The sequence below is a fragment of the Dipodomys merriami genome, unplaced genomic scaffold, assembly GCF_024711535.1.
Source record: "Dipodomys merriami isolate MVZ:Mamm:240054 unplaced genomic scaffold, mDipMer1.0.p SCAF_62, whole genome shotgun sequence".
In the NCBI taxonomy this organism is placed as follows: domain Eukaryota; kingdom Metazoa; phylum Chordata; class Mammalia; order Rodentia; family Heteromyidae; genus Dipodomys; species Dipodomys merriami.
In genome coordinates, this window is record NW_027206202.1 from 1,697,985 (window position 1) to 1,723,944 (window position 25,960).

At 50.5% G+C, this 25,960-nt stretch overlaps 1 protein-coding gene across 2 annotated transcripts; it reads right to left on the reverse strand.

Moving 5' to 3' along the window:
• Positions 1 to 1,089: 1,089 nt before the first annotated feature.
• On the reverse strand, positions 1,090 to 25,590 carry LOC138814989 (seizure 6-like protein 2). Of its 2 annotated transcripts, XM_070004165.1 has the most exons (18): positions 24,973 to 25,590; positions 23,918 to 24,049; positions 23,028 to 23,327; positions 21,591 to 21,730; positions 21,120 to 21,321; positions 15,936 to 16,121; positions 15,018 to 15,186; positions 13,549 to 13,712; positions 9,513 to 9,713; positions 8,224 to 8,362; positions 7,256 to 7,452; positions 6,974 to 7,168; positions 3,937 to 4,128; positions 3,640 to 3,831; positions 3,131 to 3,169; positions 2,829 to 2,946; positions 2,639 to 2,735; positions 1,090 to 1,698 (listed from the first exon to the last, which is right to left on the reverse strand). In XM_070004165.1, exons 1-18 carry the CDS (start codon positions 25,049 to 25,051, stop codon positions 1,669 to 1,671), a joined length of 2,772 nt encoding a protein of 923 aa, XP_069860266.1. In that variant the 5' UTR covers positions 25,052 to 25,590; the 3' UTR covers positions 1,090 to 1,668. The 2 variants fall into 2 exon arrangements, with proteins under 2 accessions (XP_069860266.1, XP_069860267.1); XM_070004166.1 differs by lacking the exon at positions 3,131 to 3,169 and having other exon boundaries at positions 24,973 to 25,589.
• Positions 25,591 to 25,960: the final 370 nt, after the last annotated feature.

The window sequence follows — 25,960 nt, forward strand, 5'->3', positions numbered from 1 at the left end:
CACTTCTAGCACTCATTTCTAGCCAGAAGTCCAAGCAATCAGCTCTGGACTTTGCATTGCAGTCCCAATTTCCTTCTTTTAAAAGCATGAATGAGCCAGGCGCCGGTGGCTCCCGCCTGTAATCCTAGCTACTCAGGAGGCTAAGCTCTTAAGAATCATGGTTTGCACCCACCCCAGGCAGGAAAGCCTGTGAGACTCTTATTTCCAATGAATCACCGAAATGCAACAAAAGGAGAAAAGGAAATTAACTGCCCCCCAAAAAAGGTTTGGGTTTGGGGAGAGAATGGTATACTTGAATGGCTACAAAAGTTCTTCCAAGGGGTCTGAACTTTGGGGAAACCAGTCATGAAAGAAATGGGAAGTGTCTACCTCCTGACAATCAGCCTGGCAATGTCAAGGTGTGGCTTATGAGTGGCAAGTAGTTCTAGACAATCCTCCACAGAGCCTGAGCCTCAAGCTGGAGTGTGACTGTGACTGTGACTGTGTGTGTGTGTGTGTGTGTGTGAGAGAGAGAGAGAGAGAGAGAGAGAGAGAGTGTCCTGGGCTTGAACTCAGTGTCTGGTTGCTTTCCCTGAGCTTTTTTTGATCAAGGCTGGCTCTCTACTGCTTGAGCCATAGCTCCGCTTCCAGCTTTTTGGTGGGCAATTGGAGATGAGTCTCACAGACTTTCCTACCCTGGGGCTGGGAAGGTGGCTCAGTGGTAGAGCGCTTGCCTTGCATGCCTGAGGCCCTGGGTTCGATTCCTCAGCACCACATAAGCAAAAAGAAAAAAGCCGGAAGTGGCGCTGTGGCTGCTCAAGTGGTAGAGCGCTAGCCTTGAGCTGAAGAACTGAGGGACAGCGCCCAGGCTCAGAGTTCAGGCCCCACGACCGGACCCAAAAAACAAACAAACAGACTTTCCTACCCTGGCTGGCTTTGAATCATGATCCTCAGATCTAGCCTCCTGAGTAGCTATCATTATAGTCGTAAGCCACCAGTGCCAAGCTCAGGCCAGGCTTTCTGACCCAGGCCAGAACAATGCTTTTGTCTAGTGCTCTGTTTTGGATTTCCATCTTTCCACCCTTCCCTAAAGTCTCTTTCCAGAGGGGTTTACCACAGCACCCCAGTTACAAGTGATGATTTTCTGTTTATTGCTCAAAAACAAAAATCCAGAAGCAAACAAAGGTGGAAAGATCGTGGGGAGACTGCGGGGGGAGGGGGAGGAGGGGAGGAAGAGGGTAGCCCTGGCCAGGCTCTCTCCCCTCATTTGTCTTCCGGCCCACCAATCAGGCATTAAGGAGGAGAGGGGCCCTCACAACTGAGGGGGACAGTAGAGCTGTTGGGGTCTCGGGGGGGAAGTTGAGAGACAGGGGCCCTGGGCTTCAGGGACCCCAAAGGTGGTAAGGGGGCTGAGTTTCCCTCCCAGGGTCCATAAGCCATTGGGCAGGGGGGTGAGGGGTGCCAGGCCCCTTGTTTGGCAATGGAGAAGAGGCAGCCTTGGGCGGCAGGATGCTGGTTTGTTTACTGTAGGCTCTTCAGGGCCATGAAGCCCCCTCATTGGGATAGGGAGACTATTTACACAGCAGGGGGGAGGGGAGTCAGGAGCCGGCCACCAGGTCCTGTGCTCCCCCACTGCCTTGGATGAGGAGGGGAGGGGTATTCTGGGTCCTGCAGCCTTCGTCTTGGGGTTCATATGGAAACTTCATATTCCCGCGTATCCTGGAGACAGAGAGATCAAGTCAGTTGCTGGAGTAAAGTGGAGGTGGTGAAGGCAGCAAATGGGAAGGGAGGCTTCCATAAGGAGGGAAAGACCCTATATTAAAGTAACTTTGGGGGACTGGGAAGGCGGCTCAGTGGTAGAGTGCTTGCCTCCCATGCATGAGGCCCTGGGTTCAATTCCTCAGTATCATATAAGCAGAAAAAGCTGGAAGTGATGCTGTGGCTCAAGTGGTAGAGTGCTAGCCTTCAGCTGAAGAGCTGAGGGACAGCGCCCAGGCCCAGAGTTCAGGCCCCATGACCAACCAAAAACAAAAATAATAAATAAAATAAAGTAACTTTGGTGAAGAGGGCTGAATCTGGCCAATGGCTATGTTTAGGTCATCAGATAGAATAAAAAATGGGCCAGGCTTTGGTAACTTATGCTTATGATCCTAGACACTTAGGAGGCTGAGATCTGAAGATCGACAAAGCCAGCCTAGGCAGGAAAGTCTGTGAGACTCTAATCTCCAATTCACCTCCAAAAAGTGGCTCCAAAAATGGAGCTGTGGCTCAAGTGGCAGAGCACCAGCCTTGAGAGAAAGCGCTAAGGGACAGTGTCCAGGCACACACACACACACACACACACACACACACACACACACACACACACACACACACACACACACACACACACACACACACACACACACACTCCGAATGACATATCTGATACTTGGATTTCTGGATTGAACTAGAAAAATCTCAAAATTGAGCTTAAGCATCCACTGTGGCAGCTGTGTCCTTAGACGGGACACATCTAATTTGCCATGCCTCCCCTCATTGTTCCCACATAGCTAAGTGAACCCACTGCTATGACCTTCATGGGCAGCTGACTTTGCAATGACATGTTTTGAAGAGTCTGGGGTAACTGTGGTACTGTGGGAGGCAGGGAGGGGCTCACCCCAGCTTCATACAGTGGATTACTGAAGTCAGACTCCACAGTGATGGGACTGTAGGAGTGGGAGCCAGAGAAGCCAAAAAGGGATTTGCCTTGTAATCTGCAGAAGAGAGGAGACAGGATCTTCTCAGCAGGTAAGCCAGGAGACATGGTATTTGCCCCTGGTGGGCAGTTCCCCCAGTGGGGTACTTACTTGGTGTAATATACATAAACACCACTGCCAAGAATAATAACTAAGCTGAGGGGCAGCAGGATGGCCAGGGCGAGGTTTCCGCCTTCCAGTTGCCGTGATGGGTCTGTGGTCTGCGTCACTGGGGAGGAGGAGGAGAAGAGACCAATGAGCCAAGGCTGGCCCAGTACTAGGCTCTCCCAGCCTCCTACCCTGGGCCCTGAACCCTAGGCCTTGCCCCTCTGGGGCCTGGCCTCACTGCCCCCGGCCTCTACTTTGCCCTCCCGACCTGGCCAGGCCTGGTCTCCACCTGTGGCCTCACTGACCTTCCAGTTTTCGGTTGTCCAGGAGCTCCTCATAGGCCACTGCAGGGAGAGGAGGGGGAGGGGGACGGGGTCTGAGCCAGGGAGGGAAGGAGGCCGGGGAGAGGGCCGGAGCCCGGTGGGGCTGGGCTGGATAGTCTGGTTCTCTCTGCACTTTGCTCAACCTAAACTAAACCTCCTCTTGGTGAGGACCAAGGACAGATAGGGCAGGGCCATCTCCTTCTTCCTCTACATCCCTAAGGGTTCAGTTCCTGGACAGTCTGAGCCAATCAGCTCATTAGGATTTGTCAAATAGGGAAACTGAGGCCTCTCCAGAGAAGACAAGGGGGCTTCCAAACCAAGGCCCCCTCTCCTACATGATGTAGTAGAGGGTATCTCTAGATATGCCTTGGAGGAAGAGAATCCATAGCACAGGAAGCCCCACAGGGTCACCCATTGGTCTCCAATTTTCTACCCAGCTTTCCCAGCCCTGTCCACTCGCTGGACCCTCCTGCCCTGTCCTTCTTGGGCACCTTTGCAGAGCGGGGGCTGGCTGGTCCACTGTGAGGGGTGGCCGGGCACACAGGTGATGGTGACCTCGCCGATAAGCTCAAAGCCCTCATAGCAGAAGAAGCGAAGAGACTCGCCCGCCTGGTAGTGATGCTTGTACAGTGTCTGGTAGCCATTCTCAGGGACGCCGGGGTTCAGGCATGGCTCGTACTTCACTGCAGGAAGGGGGCCAATCAGATGAGCAGGTGCAGTCCCGGGAGCCCATAGGCTCCTCCCCCAGCCCCTCCCATTCCTGAGGTGAGGTATTCCCCTAGACTCACAGGCGCATTTGGGGACCCGGTCGCTCCACTTGGGTGTGCCTGTGTCCCGGCTGTAGCAGGTGAGCACAGCTGCGCCCTCCAGGCTGTATCCTGGCAGACAGCGGTACTGGACATGAGAGCCCACGGGGAAGCCGGCATCCGAGGTGGTGCGGTGGCCATTGGTGATCTCACCAGGGTCAGCACAAGTCACGACTGAGGGGAAAGAAGAAAAAGGTTGGGGGAGGGGAACGAGGCGCTTAAAGATCTCCTAGACACTTAGGATTTAGGGAGCGCTCTGAATTTGGGGCCAACTCCTCTCACAACTCCTTCCTGCCAACTCCTCAAAAGGAAGCAGACAAGAATGGAAAAATTCAATCTTTCAATTCAATGTGGTTTGTGTTTTAGGTTGTTTCTGGGAAACAGGGTGGGTTAGGCAACCCCCAGCTTCTTGTCCCCCGGGTAAAATTCAAAGTATTTTCATTGTTACACTAGAGTATACCAAGCCAGATTCCAGAAATGTCAGGCCAGTATAGCAGGCCTATGGGATCACAGCTGCTGGTGTGTGTGTGTGTGTGTGTGTGTGTGTGTGTGTGTGTGTGTGTGTGTGTGTGTACAGGCCTGTTCACAGCTGCTGGTGTGTGTGTGTGTGTGTGTGTGTGTGTGTGTACAGGCCTGTGTGCAAGCCAGTCCTGGGGCTTGAACTCAGGGCATGGGTGCTCTCCCCGAGCTTTTGTGCTCAAGCCTAGCACTCTATCACTTGAGCCACAGCTCCACTTCTGGCTTTCTTTGGAAGTTAATTGGAGAAAAGAGTCTCATGGACTTTCCTGCCTGGGGTTGGCTTTGAACCATGATCCTCAGATCTCAGCCTCTTGAGTAGCTAGGATGACAAGAATGAGCCACCAGCTCCAGGCTCTTCCTTAGCTTTTTTTTTTTTTTTCTTCCTTAGCTTTTTAACACAAGGCTGATGCTCTACCACTTGAACCAAACCTCCACTTTTGGATTTTTGCTGTTAATTGGAGATAAGAGTCTCACAGGCTTTCTTGCTCAAGCTGACTTTGAATCACAATCCTCAGATTTTGGCCTCCTGAGTAGTTAGGGTTATAGGCATGAGCCACCAGTGCCTGGCTGCCCTCTTTAGAGAGAGCCAGGAGCTGGGAATGTGGGTTAGTTGTAGAGTGCTTGTCTAGCATGCATAAAGCCCTGGGTTCCATTCCTCAGTACCACATACATAGAAAAAGCTGGAAGCGGCACTGTGACTCAAGTGGTAGCATGCTAACTTTGAGCAAAAGAAGCTCAGAGACAGTGCCCAGGCGTTGAGTTCAAGCCCCAGGACTGGCAAAAACCAACCAAATAAATAAAATAAATAAATAGAAGGTCAGCTCTCCTGTACTCTACATTCCTGCCATGCCCCAGACACTCTGTTCACATAGGTAGTAGGCATGTGAGCTTACGATGCTCTTGTGGATGATTATAATCATAGCCACTTATGTAGATAGACCTGGGCCTGGCACCCTGTTTAAAGTTTGAGAGGTATATTTAGCCCTGCTATGTCAAGAGATCAAGGCCTCTGGCTTTTCCCTTGCTCTGAGTTCTTCTGCCTCAGCCAGAGAGCAGCAGAGCTAGAACCTGCCCTGGGTCCTAGCCAAGAACACTGAACAGAGAGGTAAAGACCCAAGTCTCAGCTCACATCAGGCTCAGTCTATTTGTTCTGTGAAGACTTCCAGGGACAGGGAGCTGTGTCAACTATACACAATCTTTCTCTTGTCCAGCACAAAACTGGCTACCTGAAACTTCTCCCCATTGTGAGATGGTCCACTGCCACCAGTCCCAAGGGCCATGCAGAAGATCTACAACCACACACATCCTGTAACAGGCTTCCCCCCAAATCAGAAGAAGTGATGAGCTGCTACCCCCCACCCGGTTCTGCTCTTCTACAAGAGGTACCCCAACTCCTCCCAACTCCAGGAAATGTCCACACAACTGCTCTTCCAGCAGCACAGCCATGTACTTAGTGGCTCCTGATTCAGTTTATTCCTGGACCAGGCATCACCAGGTGCTGCGTGAAAAGCTCAGTTTGCGCCTCACAATCTCCCTATTTCCACTTCACCCATGAGGGAGTCAAGGCCCAGAGATGTTAAGTACCTTGACAGAAGTCACCCATTGATGGTTTATGTATCTGCCCCTCTCCCAGTTGTGTGTTTCATTAGGGCAAGGAGGGGCCTGAAACCTGGTCTCTAGAACTGGCCTTCAGTGACCTCATGAAAATTAGCCAAGCAGGGTGCCAGTGGCTCACACCTGTAATCCTAGCTACTCAGAAGGCTGAGATCTAAGGATCACAGTTCAAAGCCAGCCCAGACAAGGAAGTCTGAGAGACTCCCAGCTCCAATTAACCATCAAAAAGCTGGAAGTGGCGGTGTGGCTCATGTGGTAGAGTGCCAGCTTCGAGCCAAGAAGCTAAGGGACAGTATCTAGGCCCTAAGTTTGAGCCCTAGTTCTGGCACAAAAATAAATAAAAAGCCAAGTCCTCTGACAAGCTATGGCCCTAGCAAAGTGATTTCTAACAAGGTCAAGGATTGTGGACTGAAGAGTTTGGGTGGACTTAGAGCAGAATGAAGAATCAGTGATGCTAAGCCCAGTGGAGTCCCCTCCCCCCCCCCAAAAAAAACCCCACCACAACAAAAACAAAACACTGGGAGTGGTGGGGCTCAAGACTCAGCAGAGGCGAGAACAGGAGACGTAGGGCCATGAAACCAAGAGATGGGACTCAGAGAAACATTGACCAGACCCTAAACCATAGAAAACAAGGGTGGATCCCAGAGATGAGAGCAGGGATCCAGAAAGGACAGGGTGAGGGTAGGACCAGAGGGAAACAAACCCAAAGGGCATAAGGGCAGGGCCTGAAGAAGAGCCAGGCAGGATCCAGAGCAAAGGGCTGGAACGCAGAACTGACCAGGGACCACAGGGACAGGCAAGGAAGGGAGGGAGGCAGGCCCCATGGGATGGAACCCCCCCCAGGGGACGGGGCGTGCAGACCCAGACAAGGTGGGGCCTGGCTCACTTTTTTGGCAGGCGGGAGGCGCGGCGCTCCAGGAGAGGTCCCACTGGCAGGTGAGGATGTCTGAGCCCAGCAGCTCGTAGCCCGGCTCGCACTGGTAAGTGAGCACGGTGCCCCGGATCAGGTCCCCGTGGGACGCCGTCCTCCAGCCCCACTCGGGGGGCGGCAGCTCGGGGCACGTGTCGTTCCTCGGGACCTCTGCAGGGGACACAGGGGACAGATCGGAAGCTGCCCTTGGCCTTGGGCGCCCTGGCAACTCCGGGGGGGGGGGCCCTTCTCTGGTACCTTTGAAGTGCAATACGAAGCCCTGGCCTAGGCCTGGATTGGGGGGCCCGGGCGGGGCCTGGAACTGCAGCGTGAGGTCCGGCCCGGAAGAGAGGAGGCGGCGGCGCGGCTGAGGTCCCCGCAGCTGGGCCAGGACTCGGGCACTGAGACCGTCCCCGTCGAACAGGGTCAGCATGTCCCCTTCCCGCACGTTCAAGCTGCGGGGAGACCCCAGGGTGAGTGTGGGCGGGGCTGATGCCGGCCCCTCCCACCCCAACTCTGCTCATTTCCCCCCACCAGCCAGCACTCGGCCCCGCCCCCAATCCTCCTCCCTCCGGAACGGCCCCGCCCCCGCCCCAGTTTTGACCAATCCCTGGATTTTTCTTCTATTCTAGCCCCACCCTTCTAGGCTCCACCTGTTCCACCCATTGCTCCTCTCTTCTGCTTCCCAGTCCCCCACCTTGCTCAATCCTGGGTCCACTCAATCTCCTCCTCCATGCTCTAGGAACATCCAAACCCAGCTTTAATCAGTCACAGACCGTGTTCTTCCCCCAGGGAACATGAGCCCTTTCTTGAGTTTCATCTGCTTTGGGGCCACGCCCACTCCGGGTTCTGTCCAATCACAGGACAGCCTCACACCAAATCATCTGGGGGATGGGGGTCTCCTTGCACCCACGCCCCAGCTTAGATGGTGGCAGCTGGGGCGAAGATATGTGGGAGCAGGAATCCCTGGAAAGCCCACCCAGGCCAGTCTCAGAAATCAGCAATGCCATAGTCCCTTGCTCAGGATACCTTTGAGGAAGGGGCTGTGTTACTCTTTTACTTGTTTAGGTTTCCTGGCTAACAAGTGATGGAACGTCGGTCTCCCATTCCCCTCCTGAACTCTTAGAGGCCTCTCTCACAAGATCATACATCTACCCAACTCTGCCTGGAATGCAGATGCACTCACACACCACACCCATTGCATCTTCTTCAGGACCCAAACATACATTTCAACTTGGAGCAAGATGCGCCTCTCTTCCTGGACATGCAGGATCCACATGCAGTCCTGGCTGGGGCTGTAGCTCTGGGGCCAGTCAGGAGAGAGGACCACACCAGCCGGCTCAGACAGCTCCCCTCCACACATGGCTAGGGCAGAAGAGGTGTCATTTTCAAGACCCCTGTGGAAGCTAAGTGACTCACACCTGTAATGCTAGCTACTCAGGAGGCTGAGATCTGAGGATAGTGGATTGAAGTGAGTCTAGGCAGAAAAATCTGTGAGACTCTTATCTACACTAGAAAACCAGAAGTGGAGCTGTGGCTCAAGTGGTAGCACACTAACCTTGAGTGGAAAAGCTAAGGGACAGTGCCTGGGCCCTGAGTTCAAGCAAAAAAAAAAAAAAGAAAGAAAGAAAGAAAGAAAAAAAGACCCACATAGCAGAAAATCTGCCTTGATCATGATTTTCATTATTTCCAAAGGAGGTACTAGGCTACCTTATATGTTTTCTGGTAGTGATAATCCTCCTATTTCTTGCCACATTTAGACTTCCTTGTGTCCAACAAAATCTTTTTTTTTTTTCTTTTTGCATCCTCAAGCCTTGTTCTTTTTCTTTCTTTCCTTTTTTCTTCCTTCTTTCCTTTCTTTCCTTCCCTCCCTCCCTCCCCCCTCTCTTTCTTTCTTTTTTTTTGGGGGGGTCCGGTTGTGGGGCCTGAACTCTGGGCCTGGGCGCTGTCCTTCAGCTCTTCAGCTCAAGGCAAGCGCTCTACCACTGAGCCACCTTCCCAGCCCTCTCTTCCTTTCTTCTTGTGTGCTTGCTGCTACTGGGGGTTAAACTCAAGGCTGGGTACTGTCCCTTAGCTTTTTCACTCAAGGCTGAAGTTCTAACTCTTGAGTCACACAGCTCCACTTCCAGCTTTTTTGTGTGGTTAATTGAAGATAAAGTCTCATAGACTTTCTTGCCCCAGCTCTTTCCAATTTCGAATCCTCCAATCTCAGTCTTCTGAGTAGCTATGACTACATGTATGAGCCATCTGCAGTTGGCTCTCAGCCCTCTTCTTAATTAACCCCACCCACCATCCATTTTACCCACCTAATCCATGATTTAGCTCTTGAAGACATTTTGGTTTTGTGACCTCTGAATTCAATAACAAGCCCCACCAATTATTCAGCTAAGAAAACAGTCTCTAAAGGGCAAGGATTTACCCAAGCTTTGGGTTTATTAGATTTGGATACACAGGTCTCTTCCTGAGTGGCAGGCTGTAGGCTGAGGATTTTGTGGAATGAATGTAGGGGGCTCACCTTTGCAGGCTGGCTCTGTGTCGTTCCAGTGGGGTTCTGTGGGATCCACACACTCGATGGCATTGGGAGGACCTGGGGGCTCCAGGGCATAGCCTGGGAGGCATGAGAAGGTGGCCAGTGCTCCTGGGCGGTACTCAGGGTCAGTGGTAGTGACATTGCCATGTGCCAGGAAAGGAGCAAAGCAGCGATCCTCCTCGAAGGCTAGGAAGAAGACAGTCATAAGAATTAGGCATTAGTGGGGCTGGGAATGGGGCTTAGTGGTAGAGTGCTTGCCTAGCAAACAGGAAGCCCTGGGTTTGATTCCTCAGTACCACATACACAGAAAAAGTTGGAAGTGATGCTGTAGTTCACAGGGTAGAGTGCTAACCTTGAGCAAAAGAGCTCAGGGAGAGTGCCCAGGCCAAGAGTTCAAGCCTCAGGACTAGTTAAAAAAAAAAAAAAACAACTATTAGGCATTAGGACAGGCCTTACTCAGAAACCTCAAACTTGAGGAATATATTAAGGTGGTTATTTGGTGATTTTTTTTTTTCGTCAAACATGGGGCTTGAACTCTGGGCCTGGGCGTTGTCCCTCAGCATTTCAGCTCAAGGCTAGTGTTCTACCACTTGAGTCACAGTGCCACTTCCCATTTTCTGGTGACTCATTGGAGATAAAAGTCTCTTGGACTTTCCTGCCTGGGCTGGCTTTGAACCATGATCCTCATATCTCAGCTTCCTGAGTAGCTAGGATTACAGGCGTGAGCCACCAGTGTCCAACTCGAGATGCTTATTTTCTTCTATTCTATTTGAGTTTTAATTTTTCAAGACAAGGTCTTAATATGTGTAGCCAAAGTAGCCTCTAATGGGAGATCTTCCCTAGTACTGAGATTACAGGAATAAACCATCATACCACTATACTTGGGCATAGCATAGTGAGCCTAACTGTAACCCCTGTAAGCAGAGAAAGGAGGATCCAGGGTTAAGGCTGTTGGAACAAAGTTATCATGAGACTTAATTTATAAAATGAATTAAAAATAACAACAAAAAAGTACTGGGAGGATAGTTCTAGTAGTAGAGTGCTTATTAAGTAAGTGCCAGGCCCTGAATTAAAAAAAAACAAAAACAAAAAACTCAGTGCTGATGGCTCACTCCTATAATCATAGCTACTCAGGAGGCTGAGACCTAAGGATTGCTGTTCAAAGCCAGCCTGGATAGCAGGATCCCTATGTTCAAGCCCTAGGACCAGCACACACACACACACACACACACACACACACACACACACACACACACACACACACACACACACACACACACACACACACACACACACACACACACACACACACACACACACCAATAACAACAACAATGCATGGACATTCAAAACTGAATGCCCTGAGCCTAGCACCTGTGGTTCACACCTATACTATAATCTTAGTACTCAGAAAGCTGATATCTGAAGATGGCAGTTTGAAGTCAGGCTGAGTAGGAAAGTCCATGAGTCTCTTATTTCCAATTAACAACCAGAAAACCGGAAGTGGCACTGTGACTCAAAGTGGTAGAACACTAACCCTGAGAAAAAGCTCAGGGACAGCACCCAGGCCCTAAGTTCAAGCCCCACAACCTACCAAAACAACCACCACCACCACCACAAAATCTGTATGCCTTTTGTGTTTAACTTACATTAAAAAGTTTCTCAAAACCCCAATACTTCTCATGTATTTCTGCTACCTGGCTGGCCTTAGGAGGGAAACCCCTAGGCTACTGAAAACACAGCTCCCATTCCAACCCCTATTCTACACAGACAAAAACAACAGCAGCCAAAAAAAAAACCTCTGGCTGGGGGGGGGGGGGTCACCCAGCAGGCAATGGCAGAACTAGGTCTCCAGCCCAGATGGTTTGAATCCCAGCCACAGGCTCTTGGCTATAGACACGGCAAGGATGGGGGGCTGGGGAAGGATGCCTTTGGAGAGCTGCCTTGCGTAGGTGTGTTCTCTTCTCAAAAATAACAGTTGGGTTCTGATGAGCCACGATGTTGCTAGAACCCAAAATTGCAGCGAGTGCAGAAGCTGCTCAGTTTTTACTCAGAACTAAGTCAGCAGAAAAAAAAAAAAATCACCACCAAAAAAAAAAAAAAAAAAGCCCTGAACATTTGTAAAACGTCTTAGTTTTTAGCTCCTTGATCACACATGAGCTATAAAACTACCAACTCTGAACACTTCCGGTTCTGACACAGAGGAGGAGCTTAGAGCTAATGGAGCAGCAGTGGTCCATATCTGTGGAAACCAGTCTCCTAACACAGGACTCTCCACTCTCAGAACCAATCTTTCACTGTATTTCTACAGATCTACTGGCCTATTTCACTTATGTCATTGAATCTAATAAGGTATCATGCCAAAGTCCTTACCCACCCATGAGGGCCCAGCACCAATTCCATAGCTCCCGAGATTCAGACCAAAATCTAGCGCCTCTCACCTGTAATCACTTCCCTTTCTTCTTTGTTTTTCTCTTTGCTCCAGCCACAACAGCAGATACTTCTCTGTCTCCTTGGCCATGTTCACACTGATCCTTTCACCTGAGAAGCGCTCTCTCTCTCTCTCTCTCTCTCTCTCTCTCTCTCTCTCTTTCTCTCTCTCCAGTCATGGGGTTTGAAGTCAAGGCTTGGGCACTGTCCCTGAGCTTTTCTGCTCAAGGCTAGAGCCCTACCACTTTGAGTCACAGCTCTACTTCCAGTTTTCTGGTGGTTAATTGGAGATAAGAGTCTCATGGACTTTCCTGGCCAGGCTGGCTTCGAACCATGATCCTCAGATATCAGCCTCCTGAGTAGCTAAGATTACAGGCATGTTGTTCTTTTTGGTGTTGGTACTGGGGCTTGAACTCAGGACCTCGAGCTCTTGCCGGGCATGTTTTGCTCAAGGTTAGTGCTCTATTGCTAGAGACACATCTTCACTTCCTGTTTTGTTGTTGTTGAAGAGAAGAATCTCATAGATTGGTGTGCTCCGTTTGGCTTCTAACCATGATCCTCAGATCTCAGCTTCCTGAGTAGCTAGGATTACAGTGTGAGTCATTAGCACTTAGCTTAGTCTTCCTAGTTTAAGTTTCTCAATTACCCTCCATCCTTTAAAGCCAAGTTTAAATGAGTTTTCTCACATGATTACTTTCTTTCACTCATCTAGCACCCTTTGGTCCTCCTGGTAACTGTATGCCTGTTTTCATTCTGGGAAATATGCCTACTCCCCTCCAATCTGTGCAGTTCAGTAGGGCCCACCAGGGATGGCCATATGATGCAAATCTGCCAATCATCACACACCAGCCTCTAGCCTCTGTGATTGGCTCAAGCACCTTAATTAAGCAGGTCAATGACAGCCTTTTGTGGCACTGTTGCCAATGCTCTCAGGAAAGATACCAGCTTTCCTTTCTCTGATGGAGTTACTAGGTCAGTGGTCTGTGAGTCTGCAACCAGGTCCATCACATAGGGAAAGCCTGCCTGAATGAAGTTAAAACACAGGAAAAACAACAACAACAACAACAACAGAAAGAGCTAGATGCCTGGTCCCCTGTTCAGACTCTGTACCTAGATCCAGCCAAACATGAAGCTTGATCCAAAACGCCTACCTCCACCAGGTACTACTAGTAATCCCATCTACTCCAGGAGGCTGAGGAATCAAAGCCAACCCAAGTAGGATAGTCACACGATCCTTATCTCCAATGAACCAGCAAAAAGCTGGAAATGGAGGTTTGGCTCAAATGGTAGAGCAGTTGAACAAACAAAAGCCAAATGAGTACTTGAGAGCTTGAGGCCCTAAATTCAAGCTCCTTGTTCTAATGTACATGCATGTGCATGTACACATGAGCATGCGCACACGTGCACACACACACATAAGCCTACCTTGGTGAATACTTCTATGAAGGGATCCTTCTAGTTAGGAGGTGGGGAGGAAAGTTAGATTGCAGGGATCCACCCCGGAGATGAACAGGGAGGAAGTTTGTGCTTCTGACAAGGCCTGGTGTCAGGAAGAGGGGAGAGTGGGGGGGCGGGGAAGTAGAACTGTTACCTTCAAATCGGAGGCTGAGCAGCAGGGGATTGGCAGGTGTCTCTGACAGCAGCTCCACGTAGAGAGACTGGGCGTCACTGATGAGACCACGTTCTGGGACATCATCCATATCAGAGTCATAGATCACAGGGGACAGAGGACTACCTCCCGAGCGCACCATCAGCCTGGGAGAGACAGTAGGATGGCCAGGAGTGTAATTACTCCATAGGCCAGTTGCCTGTTAACCTGTTCAAGTAGCTTATCTTTATGGCTTTATTATCAAGCATTACTCATATGCCGTGTGTGTTTCTAAGCCCTTAACTCTTTTACCTCGTTTGATTTTTCACAAGGACTCTCGAGTCAAATATTGTCATTACCCATCATTTTCCGCACGAGGAGAAGATTAAGTCACTTGCTCACATCCACACAGCAAGTGGTGATAGAGCTGGGATACTAGGTTGTTATATAAAGAAGGATAAGGATAAAGCAGGTGCTGGTGGCTCACGCCTGTAATCCTAGCTACTCAGGAGGCAGAGATCTGAGAATCACAGTTCAAAGCCAGCCCAGGCAGGAAAGTTTGTGAGACTCTTATCTACAATTAACCACCAAAAAGCCACAAGTGGAGCTGTGGATCAAATGGTAAAGTACCAGCCTAGACTGTCACACACACACACAAAGGATGGGGATGATGACAATAGCAAATGTTTTTACATGGCTTATCATGCTAAGTAAGCACCATGTACTTTATATATCTTTTTTTTTTCCTTTGTTGGTCGTGGGGCCTGAACTCTGGGCCTGGGCACTGTCTCTCAGCTCTTCAGCTCAAGACTAGTGCTCTACCACTCGAGCCACAGCATCACTTTCGGCTTTTTCTGCTTATGTGTTGCTGAGGAATTGAACCAGGGCCTTATGCATGCAAGGCAAGCGCTCTACCACTGAGCCACCTTCCCAGCCCCAGTATTTTATATCTCTGTGTGTGTGTGTGTGTGTGTGTGTGTGTGTGTGTGTGTGTGTGTGTGTGTGTGTGTGTGTGTGTGTGTGTGTGTGTCCTAGGGCTTGAACTCAGGGCCCTGGCAATGCTCCTGAGCTTTTGTCCTCAAGGCTAGCACTCTACCACTTGAGCCACAGCGCCATTTCCAACTTTTTGGTAGTTAATTGGGGATAAACTTTCCTGCCTGGGCTGGCTTCAAACCATGATCCTCAGATCTCAGCCTCCTGGGTAGCTAGGCTTATAGACATGAGTCACCCGCACACAACTCTACTTTATATATATATTAATGTGGCTATTAATTATACATCTAGAGAAGTACCATTGTCTCCATTGTATAGATAAGAGAGCGGAGACAGAGAGGCTAAGTGATCCCTCCAAGGTTGCACAGCTACATTTCCTAAGAAAGGGTCAGGAGTAAAGAAGGGTCCATCCCAAAACGATCTCACCATCCCACCGCAGCCTCTCTGTTTTCCCAATGACCTAAGGCTCAGATACTCACCGGTCATTGTCCTCATCCAGCGAGACCCTCTCGAAGTGCAGGTGTAGCCGGCGTCCTTCATCAGCTTCGATGACCCAGCGGCAGGTGAGGTTGGGCCCTGCAGCTCCCCCAGGCTCAGGAGACACAATGCGGCCCAGCGTAGCATTGTGGATGATGCCACCACAGGAGGCTGTGGACAGAAGAGGAAGGGATTAGAGTCAGCCCAAGGAGAGTTGTCATTGTCCTTGAGCTTCAGTTCCTCTCAGGCCCTTCTGCAGAATAGATGAATCTGTGAAAATAAATATTCCCCAGAGTAGACTCGCTTAGAAGGGAACTTCTGAGGTGTCCCATAACTGAACCTCTCAGATGGGAAATCTTCAGATGTACGTTTCCATAATGAAGATGTCACAGGATGGAGCAGCCACGGATGAAGACTCAAGATGGCGAACCATCAGACACAGACATTAGGAATGGTGACTCTCACATGAAAACCAGCAAGTAAGACATCCCCAGATGGAAACCACTGGAAGATGAAGACTGTCCAAGGCTGGAGACCCTCAGGGTGAAAAGCTCCAACGGGAACCTCACTGCTGGTGGCCCTGTAATCATAGCTACTCAGGAGGCTGAGATCAGAAGATCACAGTTTGAAGCCAGTCCAGGCAGGAAAATCTGTGAGACTCTTATCTCCAGTTAACCACCAAAATGCCACAGGTGTGGCTCAAGGGGCAAAATGTTAATCTTGAGCAAAAAAAGCTAAGGGACAGTGCCAAGGCCAAGTTCAAGCCCCAGTACCAGCACATGCGCGTGCGCCACACACACACACACACACACACACACACACACACACACACACACACACACACACACCATACACACACAGCTCTTTCAGAATGAAAACCACTGAGACAAGGGATTCCTGAGGAATGTCAGGAAACTTACCCACGCAGCTAGGAGGTTCACTGTTCCACGCTGGCCGGGTACCATTGAGGCAGATAAGAGTCTCCTCTCCTTGTAGCTGGTAGCCTGAGTCACAGTGGAATGTGGCAGTGCCACCCGGGTGCAGATCTGTCACGCTCACATCCCCATGGGTTGGCCGGGGAGGAAAGCCACAGCTCAAGAGATAGGCTGGATTGGACAGAGCAGGGAGAAGAAGGACTTGTCCCATGTGATATTCTCATACCAGTCCCTATTATTTTCTATTTCTTTCCATCCCTGAGGTAAGAGAACCAAAAGGTGCTAAACTGGAGAGTACACTAAAGAATAAAATTTCCTGCCAGGCACAAGTGGCTCATGCCTGTAATCCTAGCTACTGGGGAGGCTGAGATTTGAGGATCACAGTTCAAAGCCAGTCCAAGCAGGAAACCCTGTGACTTGCCTACAATGAACCACCAGAAGACTAGAAGTGGAGCTATGGCTCAAAGTGGTCAAGCACTAGCCTCAAGGACAAAAGCTCAGGGACTGTGCTTAGGACCTGAGTTCAAGCCCCACGACTGGAAAATAAAAAGAGTTCAATTAGAAGCCAGTGCAGGCAAAGTTTGAGAGACCCTCTCAACCATAAGCTCAACAGAAAATTCTGGGCTTGATGGTACATGCCTGTCATCCCACTCTATCAGGAAGAATAAATAGGAGGATGCCTGTCCAAACTTGTCTGGTCAAAAAGCCAGACTCTATCTCAAAAATAACCAGAGCAAAGGGTTAGAAGTATGATGTAAGTATGAAAACAACAACAACAACAAAAGAATGCAAGCTCCCACCTATGGTTCAGGCTTTAATCCTGGCTACTCAGGATTAATGTTCCAAACCAACCCAAGCAGACAAATCCGTGAGACTCTTAATTCTAACTAACCAGAGAAAAGCTAGAAGTGGAAGTGTGAATCAAGTGGCAGAGTGCCAGTCTTGAACAAAAAAGCCAAGCAAGAATGCAAGGCCTTGAATTCAAGCCCCAGTACTGGTACACACACACACACACACACACACACACACACACACACACACACACACACACACACACACACACACACACACACACACACACACACACGAATAAAATCTTGAGCTCCTTATAATTTACTGTCATAAAAAGGTAATTTCCTCTAGTCTGTGACTTACCCACTTTGGTCTTTATTTTACAAATGATGTGTCTGAGGAAGTTATTCTAAACCCTTCTACTTGTTGGCTATGTGACCTCAGACAAATCAATTGACTAACCTGAACTCAGTGACATAATTGTCATTACTATGAGGCAGAGCCAATAATTGAGCAAGTGACTTCACACCAAGGGAGTCTCTTAGTCATCACTGGCAAAAGAAAAAGTCCTATCAGCAAGGATTGAACATTAAATAAAAATGTGCAAATCATCCAGCACATAGAAACTGTTCAGATGTTAACCACCTACCCCTCGGCTTCAGTTACCCATGATTGGGTATCAGAGACTTGGGAGGTTGATTTCTGACATGACAGTAACTTTGCAGGTGGCTGAGTCTTTTCCTTCCACTGAGAGACAGAGCTGGCAATGGCCAGTCCCAGAATTGCTACGAGTGGCTGGTAAAAAGGCTTTGTATAGGATGGGCTCTGGTGGCTCACGCCTGTAATCCTAGCTACTCAGAAGACTGAGATCAAGGATCGTGGTTCAAAGCCAACCTGGGCAAGAAAGTCCGTGAGACTCATCTCTAATTAACCACCAGAAAACCAGAAGTAGCGCTGTGCTCAAGCGGTAGAGCACTCGCCTTGAGCTGAAGAGCTGAGGGGTAGTGCCCAGGTCCAGAGTTCAAGCCTCATGACCGAACCCCCCCCCCAAAAAAAAAAGGCTTTGTTGGTTGTGGGGCTTGAACTATAGCCCTGGGCGCTGTCCCTCAGCTCTTTCAGCTCAAGGCTAACACTCCACCACTTGAGCCACAGGGCCACTTCCACAAAACCACTTGGCTTTGTACAGAGCCACATTTGCTGGAGTTAGCTTAGGAGTGATGGAGCTTTAGGTCACTCAGAGGAACTAATGAGGCCATTCTGGACTAGAGACAGCAGTTAGAGTAGATTGGAAAGGATTTAAACAAGGTCTTGGTCCCAACGGTGCCTGCACAGTATCTACAGGAACCGTAAAGCAGGGAAAATACAGGCAGGTAATGAAGGCCAACTTATGCAAGAGCCCTGCTTCCCAAATGTTCTACTTAGTCTAAAGAGTCCTATTTTTAATGCCCTGGAGAAGTGATTGCTTAAAGGAGCCCATAAAAGCCTATTTGTGTGTGTGTGTGTGTGTGTTTGTGTGTGTGTGTGTGTGTGTGTACTAGGGCTTGAACTCAGCATCACTCACTCCTGCTTCACTTTTTCACCCTTTACCACTTGAGTAACACCTCTATTTCAGCCTTTTGCTGCATAATTGGAGATAAGCGTCTCATGGACTTTACTGCCCAGGCTGGCTTTGAATCGGGATCCTCAGTTCTCAGCCTCCCAAGTAGGATTACAGGTGTGAGTCACTGGCACCCAGCAGGAAGCCATTTTTTTTTTTTTGGTAATATCTTAAGTCCAGCCCTTCACCTCCAGGCCTGCAAGGCATATGGGACCCCAATAATCAGGTCTGTGCCACCAAGTGCATGCCCTCAGTCTCTCTAACACATAGATGCTTCTACCTTGCACAATATACCCCTGGGGCAGGGCTTCAGCCGAGGCCTCAGGAGAGGCTGGAAAGGAGAGGGGGAAGGATGCAGGCTTTGTCCTGGATAAGATGCTCATGGTGTCAGGGGTCAGCCAAGCTCACAAAAGGGGCAGGGTGCATGAAGCCAAGCAAAACCAGGAAGTGATGTGAGAAACACTGGCCCAACCTACATTTCCTGTCTGTTTCCAAAACAACTAGGGGGGGACCTTGGAGAAGAGAGCAGTGTCTGCCTTGGGGACATTGCTGAGCTCTTTGCCTAGTGCACACATGTGCTGTAACATATACATGCACCATGGGAAGGTTCCCGAACATACAAGTTAGCACTGTGGGTGGCTGCTTGTGAATGCAATCATAAATGATACATTCCCCTCTCATTTGATCCTCCAAGGTCGGAAGGATCTTTCAAAGTCAAAAATCTGGGATTGTCATCTCCCTGCTCAAAGCATTTCAAATATCTCCATTTTGCCTGCACATTAGAGTAGCTTGTACTCTTTGCTGGGAGAGATAGGAGATTTTACAATCTGAATCCCACTGTCATTTCCCCCGGACCTCAGAGGCTTGGCCTCTGAGCTTACCTCCCCACCCCCCCTCCACCATCTGTGTTTTGACTGTAATAGTAATGACTGACACTTTTGAGCTCTCAATAAGTAATAGACAGTTTTGAACCGTCAACTCATTTGCTCTTCCTGACAATGCCATGTAGTTTGTATTATAATCCTTCTTTTTTGTGCCAGAACTGGGGCTGGAGTTGAGAACCTGGATACTGTCCTTTAGTTGTTTTCCTTCAAGGCTGGCACTTTGCCACTTGAGCCAGTTTCACTTCTGGCCTTTCGATGGATAATTAGAGATACGAGTCTCACAAATGTGTCAGTCCTGACTGCCTTCCAACCTCAACCCTCAGACCTCAGGCTCTTGAGTAGCTAGGATTATAGGCAGGAGCCACTGGTGCCTGGTAAGACCCTCGGTTTCAAATGGGATCATGTTTCAAAATGGGACCCTGAGGTATAGAAAAGTTTAGCAAGACGGGTGCCAGTGGCTCAGACCTAAAATCCTAGCTACTCAGGAAGCTGAGATCTGAGTATCACGGTTCAAAGCCAGCCCAGGCAGGAAAGTCATGAGACTCTTATCGCCAATAAACCACTAGGAAACTAGAAGTGGCGCTGTGGCTCAAGTGGTAGAGCACTGAAGAGCACAGGGACAGCGCCCAGGCCCAGAGTTCAAGCCCTACGACCAACAAAAAAAAAAAAAAAAAGGTTTAGCAAATCAGTAGGATAGTTGCATGTTGAATGACTTAATCTACTCTAAGGTCACATTTTCTTTCCTCTCTGGGTCTTGGTATATGTTTTTTTTCCATCCAGCTAGACAGCTGCCTTCCCCTTTTGCTTCCTCCCACGTTTTCCCCAGCCTAACTCATCCTTTAGGTCTCAGTTTACTCATCACCTCCCAAGAAGGTGTCTCCATATTCCTCCGAAGAAATTTAGGTCCCTTTTGATCATTGTTATCCCTGCCTAAGATCCTTCCATCATTGGCCTTATCTCACTGAATTATAACCATCTCAATTACTTGTCAGTGTAAGGTCCACAAGGGAAGGCCTAGCAGGCACCTCCCCGTCCTTAAGTCTCCGCCCAGTACCTGTGTTACCTAGGTAACTGGCACACCTGGAGGTAGTTACCTGCCCCCTCTCTGAGGTCACATCCTGGAACGCCCCTCCCCCGCCCCCATCACACCTCCCATCAGATCATGGGAGGGTCTGAAGTCACATCTGCATCTGATGTGGCCATACCTTCACCCCACCTGGCCACACCTTCTCCCTGACCCTTCCCTAGAGAAGCCCAGACTAAGTGGCCTCCCACCCCTTCAGCCACGTACCATGCATGCACAGCAGGGCAGCAGTTCAGAAATACACTGCTCTTTCCTGCCTGAATACCACGCAATGTTCTCTTCATCGGCTACCTAATTAAACCTAACAGTTTGTACAACCTAGATTCTGAGATCCTTCAAGTAGGATTTATACCAGGCACATGCATTCTTTTTTTCTTTTTGCCAGTCCTGGAGCCTGAATCCTGGGCCTGGGCACTGTCCCTCAGCTTTTCAGCTCAAGGCTAGTGCTCTACCACTTGAGCCACAGGGCCACTTCTGGCTTTATCTGTTATATGGTAATGAGGAATTGAACCCAGGGCCTCATGCATGCAAGGTAAGCACTCTACCACTGAGCCACCTTCCCAGCCCCACATGCATCCTCATCCCAAAAGCTAACTCAGGCCCTGCTATGAAGTAGCACTCAGTGGACATTGGTTGGTATCTAGACATAGGTCTGTTACGATGAGTGTGTACAGCCTCTTCAGAGGATCTTGTCTCCAGGGTCCCAGTCGAGAGGAAGTCCCCCTCAGTACCCTATGTTTAGAAGACCCTTGAAAATGTGCCCTGTGCCCAATGTGGTCCCTGCCCTTCCACCAACACTTCAGACTCCTCACCCTGATAGTGGATCCTGAAGCCACCACCCCTGGGAACCCGTGGGCTCTGGAAGTGCAGAAGCAGCCGGTTGGTTGGGCTTCGAAGGACCTGTCCTTCTCCTAGCATGGAAGAGTTGGCCAGGAGTCGGGGGGCCAAGCCTGAGGACCCTCCACCAGCCAGCACCAGGAGCTCCTCCTCCTGAGACAGGTTCAGTGTCTGCACCTAGAGAAAGCAGATGTAGACCAAGGCCCGTGAGTAGGATGGCAGCTCCTAACCCAGCCTTATCTGCCCTTCTTTTTTTGTTCTTGTTTTTTCTGTTATAGCAGCCCCCAAACCACAAGGATATCACCCCATGAGGTAGAACTCTAGGGGAGTTCTTGAGAACCTCAGAATTGGAAAACAGGCTCATATGAGTTACAAAACAGGTCCCCTGGTCCCCAAAGGAAAGGGCTTGGAAATTTTGCATGGCCACATGTTTTAGGTTCGGTTACCTGGATTTCAATGCCATAGCCAGGGTAGACATGGATGCTGTAAGTACAGTCCAGGAGCCCCAAGGTGCGGCTGCTGGTGCTTCCCAAATCTGGAGATTCCACGTACCCTTCACCCTCGGAGATGTTGTTATTACACAGAACTAAAGAGATACAAGTGGTTGGGATTGTGTGCTTGTCCTCCTAATCCAAGCAACTTCAGAGGTCTTCAACTGAATTCTCTCAGTACACCCCCTCCCATTGCCACCAATCTTTTTTTTTTTTTTTTTTTTGTCAGTTGTGGGGCTAGAACTCTGGGCCTGGGTCCTGTCCCTCAGCTCTTCAGCTCAAGGTGAGTGCTCTACCACTTGAGCCACAGTGCCACTTCCAGTTTTTTAGTGGTTTATTGGAGATAAGAGTCTTATGGATGCTGGGAAGGTGCTCAGTGGTAGAGCGCTTGCCTCCCATGCATGAGGCCCTGGGTTCGATTCCTCAGCACCACGTAAGCAGAAAAAGCTGGAAGTGGCGCTGTGGCTCATAGTAGAGCACTAGCCTTGAGTTCAAGAGCTGAGGGACAGCGCCCAGGCCCAGAGTTCAGACCTCACGACCGGCAAAAAAAAAAAAAAAAAAAAAAAAAGTCTCATGGACTTTTCTGCCCAGGCTGGTTTTGACCCATGATCTTCAGATCTCAGACTCCTGAGTAGCTAGGATTACAGGCGTGAGCCAACGGCAGCGGCTTGCCACCAATCTCATTCCAATGTTTTCTCTCCTTGTACTGAGAATGCTCTTTCCCAATTGTGATGAAGATAAAGCCCAACCGAAGGCATCTGGTACTCAACAGTGTCTTTAACTGCTGGCCTTTATTATTATTCAGTGTGCTATTTTTTTCTTTTTTCCTGTCCTGGGGCTTGAACTCTGGACCTAGGCACCATCCTTGAGCTTTTTTTGCCTCAAGGTTCTCTACCACTTGAACCACAGCACCACTACCAGCTTTTTTTGAGTAGGTTACTGGAAGATGAGTCTCATGGACTTTCTTCTCCAGGCTGGCTTCAAACCCCAATTCTCAGATCTCAGCCTCCTGCTAGGATTTACAAGCTTGAGCCACTGGCACCCAGCTTAAGTATTACTACTATTAAGTGTTACTAATTTTTTTTTTTTTTTGGTCTGTCCCAGGGCTTGAACTGAGGGCAGGGTGTTGTCCCTGAGCTTTTTTGCTCAAGGCTAGCACTCTACTATGTTGAGCCACAGTTCCACTTCTGGCTTTTTGGTGGTTAACTGGAGATAAGAGTCTCATGGATTTTCCTGCCTGGGCTGGCTTCTAATCATGATCCTCAGAGCTCAGCCTCCTGAGTAGCTGGGATTACAGGCCTGAGTCACCAGCATCCTGCAGGTGTTAGGGCTCCTTCTAGATGTTCTAGACAGCCTCTTCCCCCCAGCACCCTCTTCTTTCCATCACCTCACCTGGGCTGGTGACTGTAGTGGTGACGGTTGTCGTGGTGATGATGGTGGTAGTGGTCTCCTCTTCTCCACCTTCAGGACCCAGGGGTGGGACTGGGGAAGCAGGGCCAGGCAGGGGTGGAGCTGTAGTTCCCGGGGGTGGAGTCAGCAGCTCAGGGGCCGTGGGACCTGCTCCCCTGACCCCCTTAGGAGTTACAGCTGTTGTCAGAGGCCCTGTGGCTGGCTCAGTGGCTCGTGGCAGGGAGGGTGCTGTAAGAGTCTGGCCGGCTGGAGGAGTGGCTAGTGTGGGGTCTGGATCAGATCCTGGGACAGTACAAGGGAAGTCAGGGCACCAGTGCAGCAAATTGGTCAATAGGGGTGGGAAGCAAGACAGAGAGAAATAGAGGGTTTCCCCACAATCCCCAGAGACCTCCCCACAAGGTGCAAGTCCCCACCTCTCCTTTCCCCACTTCCTTCCAAGCTTTTGCATCCAGATCATCCCCTCCACACAGTCCCCTTCCACTTCTTCCTATCCCTTACACAGATCTAGCTCCCCCCTCCCTCTGCCACGATCCCTTTTTCTCTCTTCTGTCTTGCTTTCTCTGAATCCATTTCTCTTAATTCTCTTAATTCTCTGATTTCCATTCGGTCTGTCTTCCCCATTTTAGTCTCTAGTTCTCTGCATTCCCACCCATCTTTCTGGGTGCCTTTTCTATGTCTTTTAATCTATCCTGACTCTGTTTCTCTCATGGTTTGTTCTCAGATTTGAGTCTGTCTCCATTTGCCACTCTCTGAATTTCACTGGCCTTCCTGTTTGCAGTCTCTTTCCTCTCTTCCAGCCTGTCTTCCCATTTCTCTGAGCCAGTGTCTCTCCCTCTCCCTCTAAGCCACTCCTGACACTTTGGGAGCCTCACCTGGCAAGTAGGCCATCTCTGGGCCCTTCCTCAGCAGGGCCCCGTGAAGCAGCTCAGCCAGGGCCTCAGAGGCCTCTGTGGGAGTCTCACTTCCAGGTTCTGGCAGTGTTTCCTCATCCTTCAGGGGTAGACCTAGAGGGTGAACTCCGGTGAGCCTCTCCGCTCCCCTGACATCCATTCCTTCTCTATAGACAGCTTTTCCAGAGTATTTCTCCCCTTCTCAGCTGGGCCTGAGGGTCCCAAGCTGGGCTGAGAGCCAAGATCGGAAGTGAGGCTCTAGAGGCCCCTCATCCTCTCACACCCCCAAGCCTGGGCTCTGTGGGCCTCCAGCAAGCACTTTAATTCTTACAAACCTTGGACAGCACCAGCAGGGTGGGGCAGGAGCTCTGCCACTGACTTCCTGTTCATCTCCCCAACCCCGGGGCACTGCAGAGGGTCCAGCAATGTCTTCCAGTAGTCCTTGCTTCCGCAGTGCCCATCTTTCTCTCTGGGTTTCTATCTCTGCAGTGTAGTGCGCTCTCTCTCTCTCTCTCTCTCTCTCTCTCTCTCTCTCTCTCTCTCTCTCTCTCTCTCTCTCTCTCTCTCTCTCTCTCTCTCTCATTCTCTGCAGTCTGCTCCCTTCGCTAGAGTCTGGCTAGGGGTCAGAGTGGAGTGGGGGACTGAATATCTGGTCTCTAGCCCCGCCTCTGTTCATCTGTCTTTGTCCATATGTCCAAGAACATTTGTGTGTGCAGTGCCTGGCGTCTCTCCCGGCACCTCCATCTCCCACCCAGGTACCCTGCGTGCTTCTGCCGCCTCCGCAGACACCCTCCCCCCAACTCCCCCAGCCCTCCTTCCCAGATTTCATCCCTAACACGCAGCTAAAAGTTATCCTCTTTCATTACTGTAGCTTCTCAAATTGGGAGTTGAGGGGTTTTAGGCACAAACCCCAAAGCTCTGCTTTGCTCCCTTACCAGTCAACTGTACCCTCCCCTCCCCCATAAGCTCAGAAGACCCAGGATGCTCAGAGAAAGACCCGTAGGGGCCTGCCCACCCCCCCCCTCCAATGTCCTTACCCTGAATCCAGGGACAGCTCAGCAGAATTAGGAACAGCAGCTGGGAAGGCGGTGGGTGCTGGGTCTTGGGAGTCCCCATGGCGACTCACCCCAATTTCTCTCCTCTGTGCCTCTCCTGAATAATATAGCTGTCACTTTTTCCTCCTCCGTGTCCTTTTATCTTTCCCTTTAATTTTGTTTTCCTGCTAGAGGTCAGCAGAGGAAGGCAATGTTTCTGCCCCCTCGGGATGGAGGCGCAGAATTGGGCTAGGGATTGCCCGGAGTCCACCCCCTTTGCTCAATCTCGGTCTTCCGCTCCGGGATCTGTGGTAGAGGGGGGCGCGGCTCCGGCTGCAGGGGGTGGGGCCGAGAGGGCCGAAGGTTACCCTCGGGTTCGAGTGCCTGGATCCATCAGGCTGGCTGGCTACTAAGCCAAGGGAGCGGGGAGAGGGAAGATCGCTTCCGGGGGGCCTAGGGTGGGGTCTCAGGATCGGGAAGGTCCCTGCTGAGCTCTAGCCCGGCTCGTCGCGGAGGGGAAGGGGTTGCGGAACCCGGGGAGCCTAAGCTCGGGCACTGGGGCTGCGGGAGGGAGAAGCTGAGAAAGGTGTCGAGCCCACGTCAGATCCTGGGGACGGGCGAAAGGAGGGGCCTGGGATGTATTTGCGGAGGAGGGAGGAGAAGGAAGTGCAGATGGAGGAAGGAGGGATCAGGAGCCAGGACCGTAATCCTCACTCCCGCGGCCCCTAGGGGAGCCAAAGGAAACTCTGGTCCCAGCCGTCATTAGGCTCCCCTCCCCCACGCCATTCCAGCACATCTGGAATCTGAATCTCCTCTTCCCCGGGCTCCGAGGGGCGGCTCAGCTTTGGCTCGAGCCCTGCTTGGTCCCCAATATGTCCTCTGTCCGTATCCGGACCCCCCGCGGGACTTCCCTTTGCCTTTTCCCCGAAGCTCAGGTGGAACTGACTCTCCCATTCCCCCCCCCCGCCCCCCAATCAGGAGAATGGCGACT

Excerpts from the sequence above, each read along its gene's own strand:
- LOC138814989 (XM_070004165.1), bottom strand. The coding sequence starts at position 25,051 with ATGGGGACTCCCAAGACCCAGCACCCACCGCCTTCCCAGCTGCTGTTC. Across the intron at positions 13,713-15,017 it reads CTGGATGAGGACAATGACCG|GCTGATGGTGCGCTCGGGAG; the intron begins GTGAGTATCTGA and ends TGTCTCTCCCAG. Across the intron at positions 9,714-13,548 it reads GCTCAGCCTCCGATTTGAAG|CCTTCGAGGAGGATCGCTGC; the intron begins GTAACAGTTCTA and ends TCTTCTTCCTAG.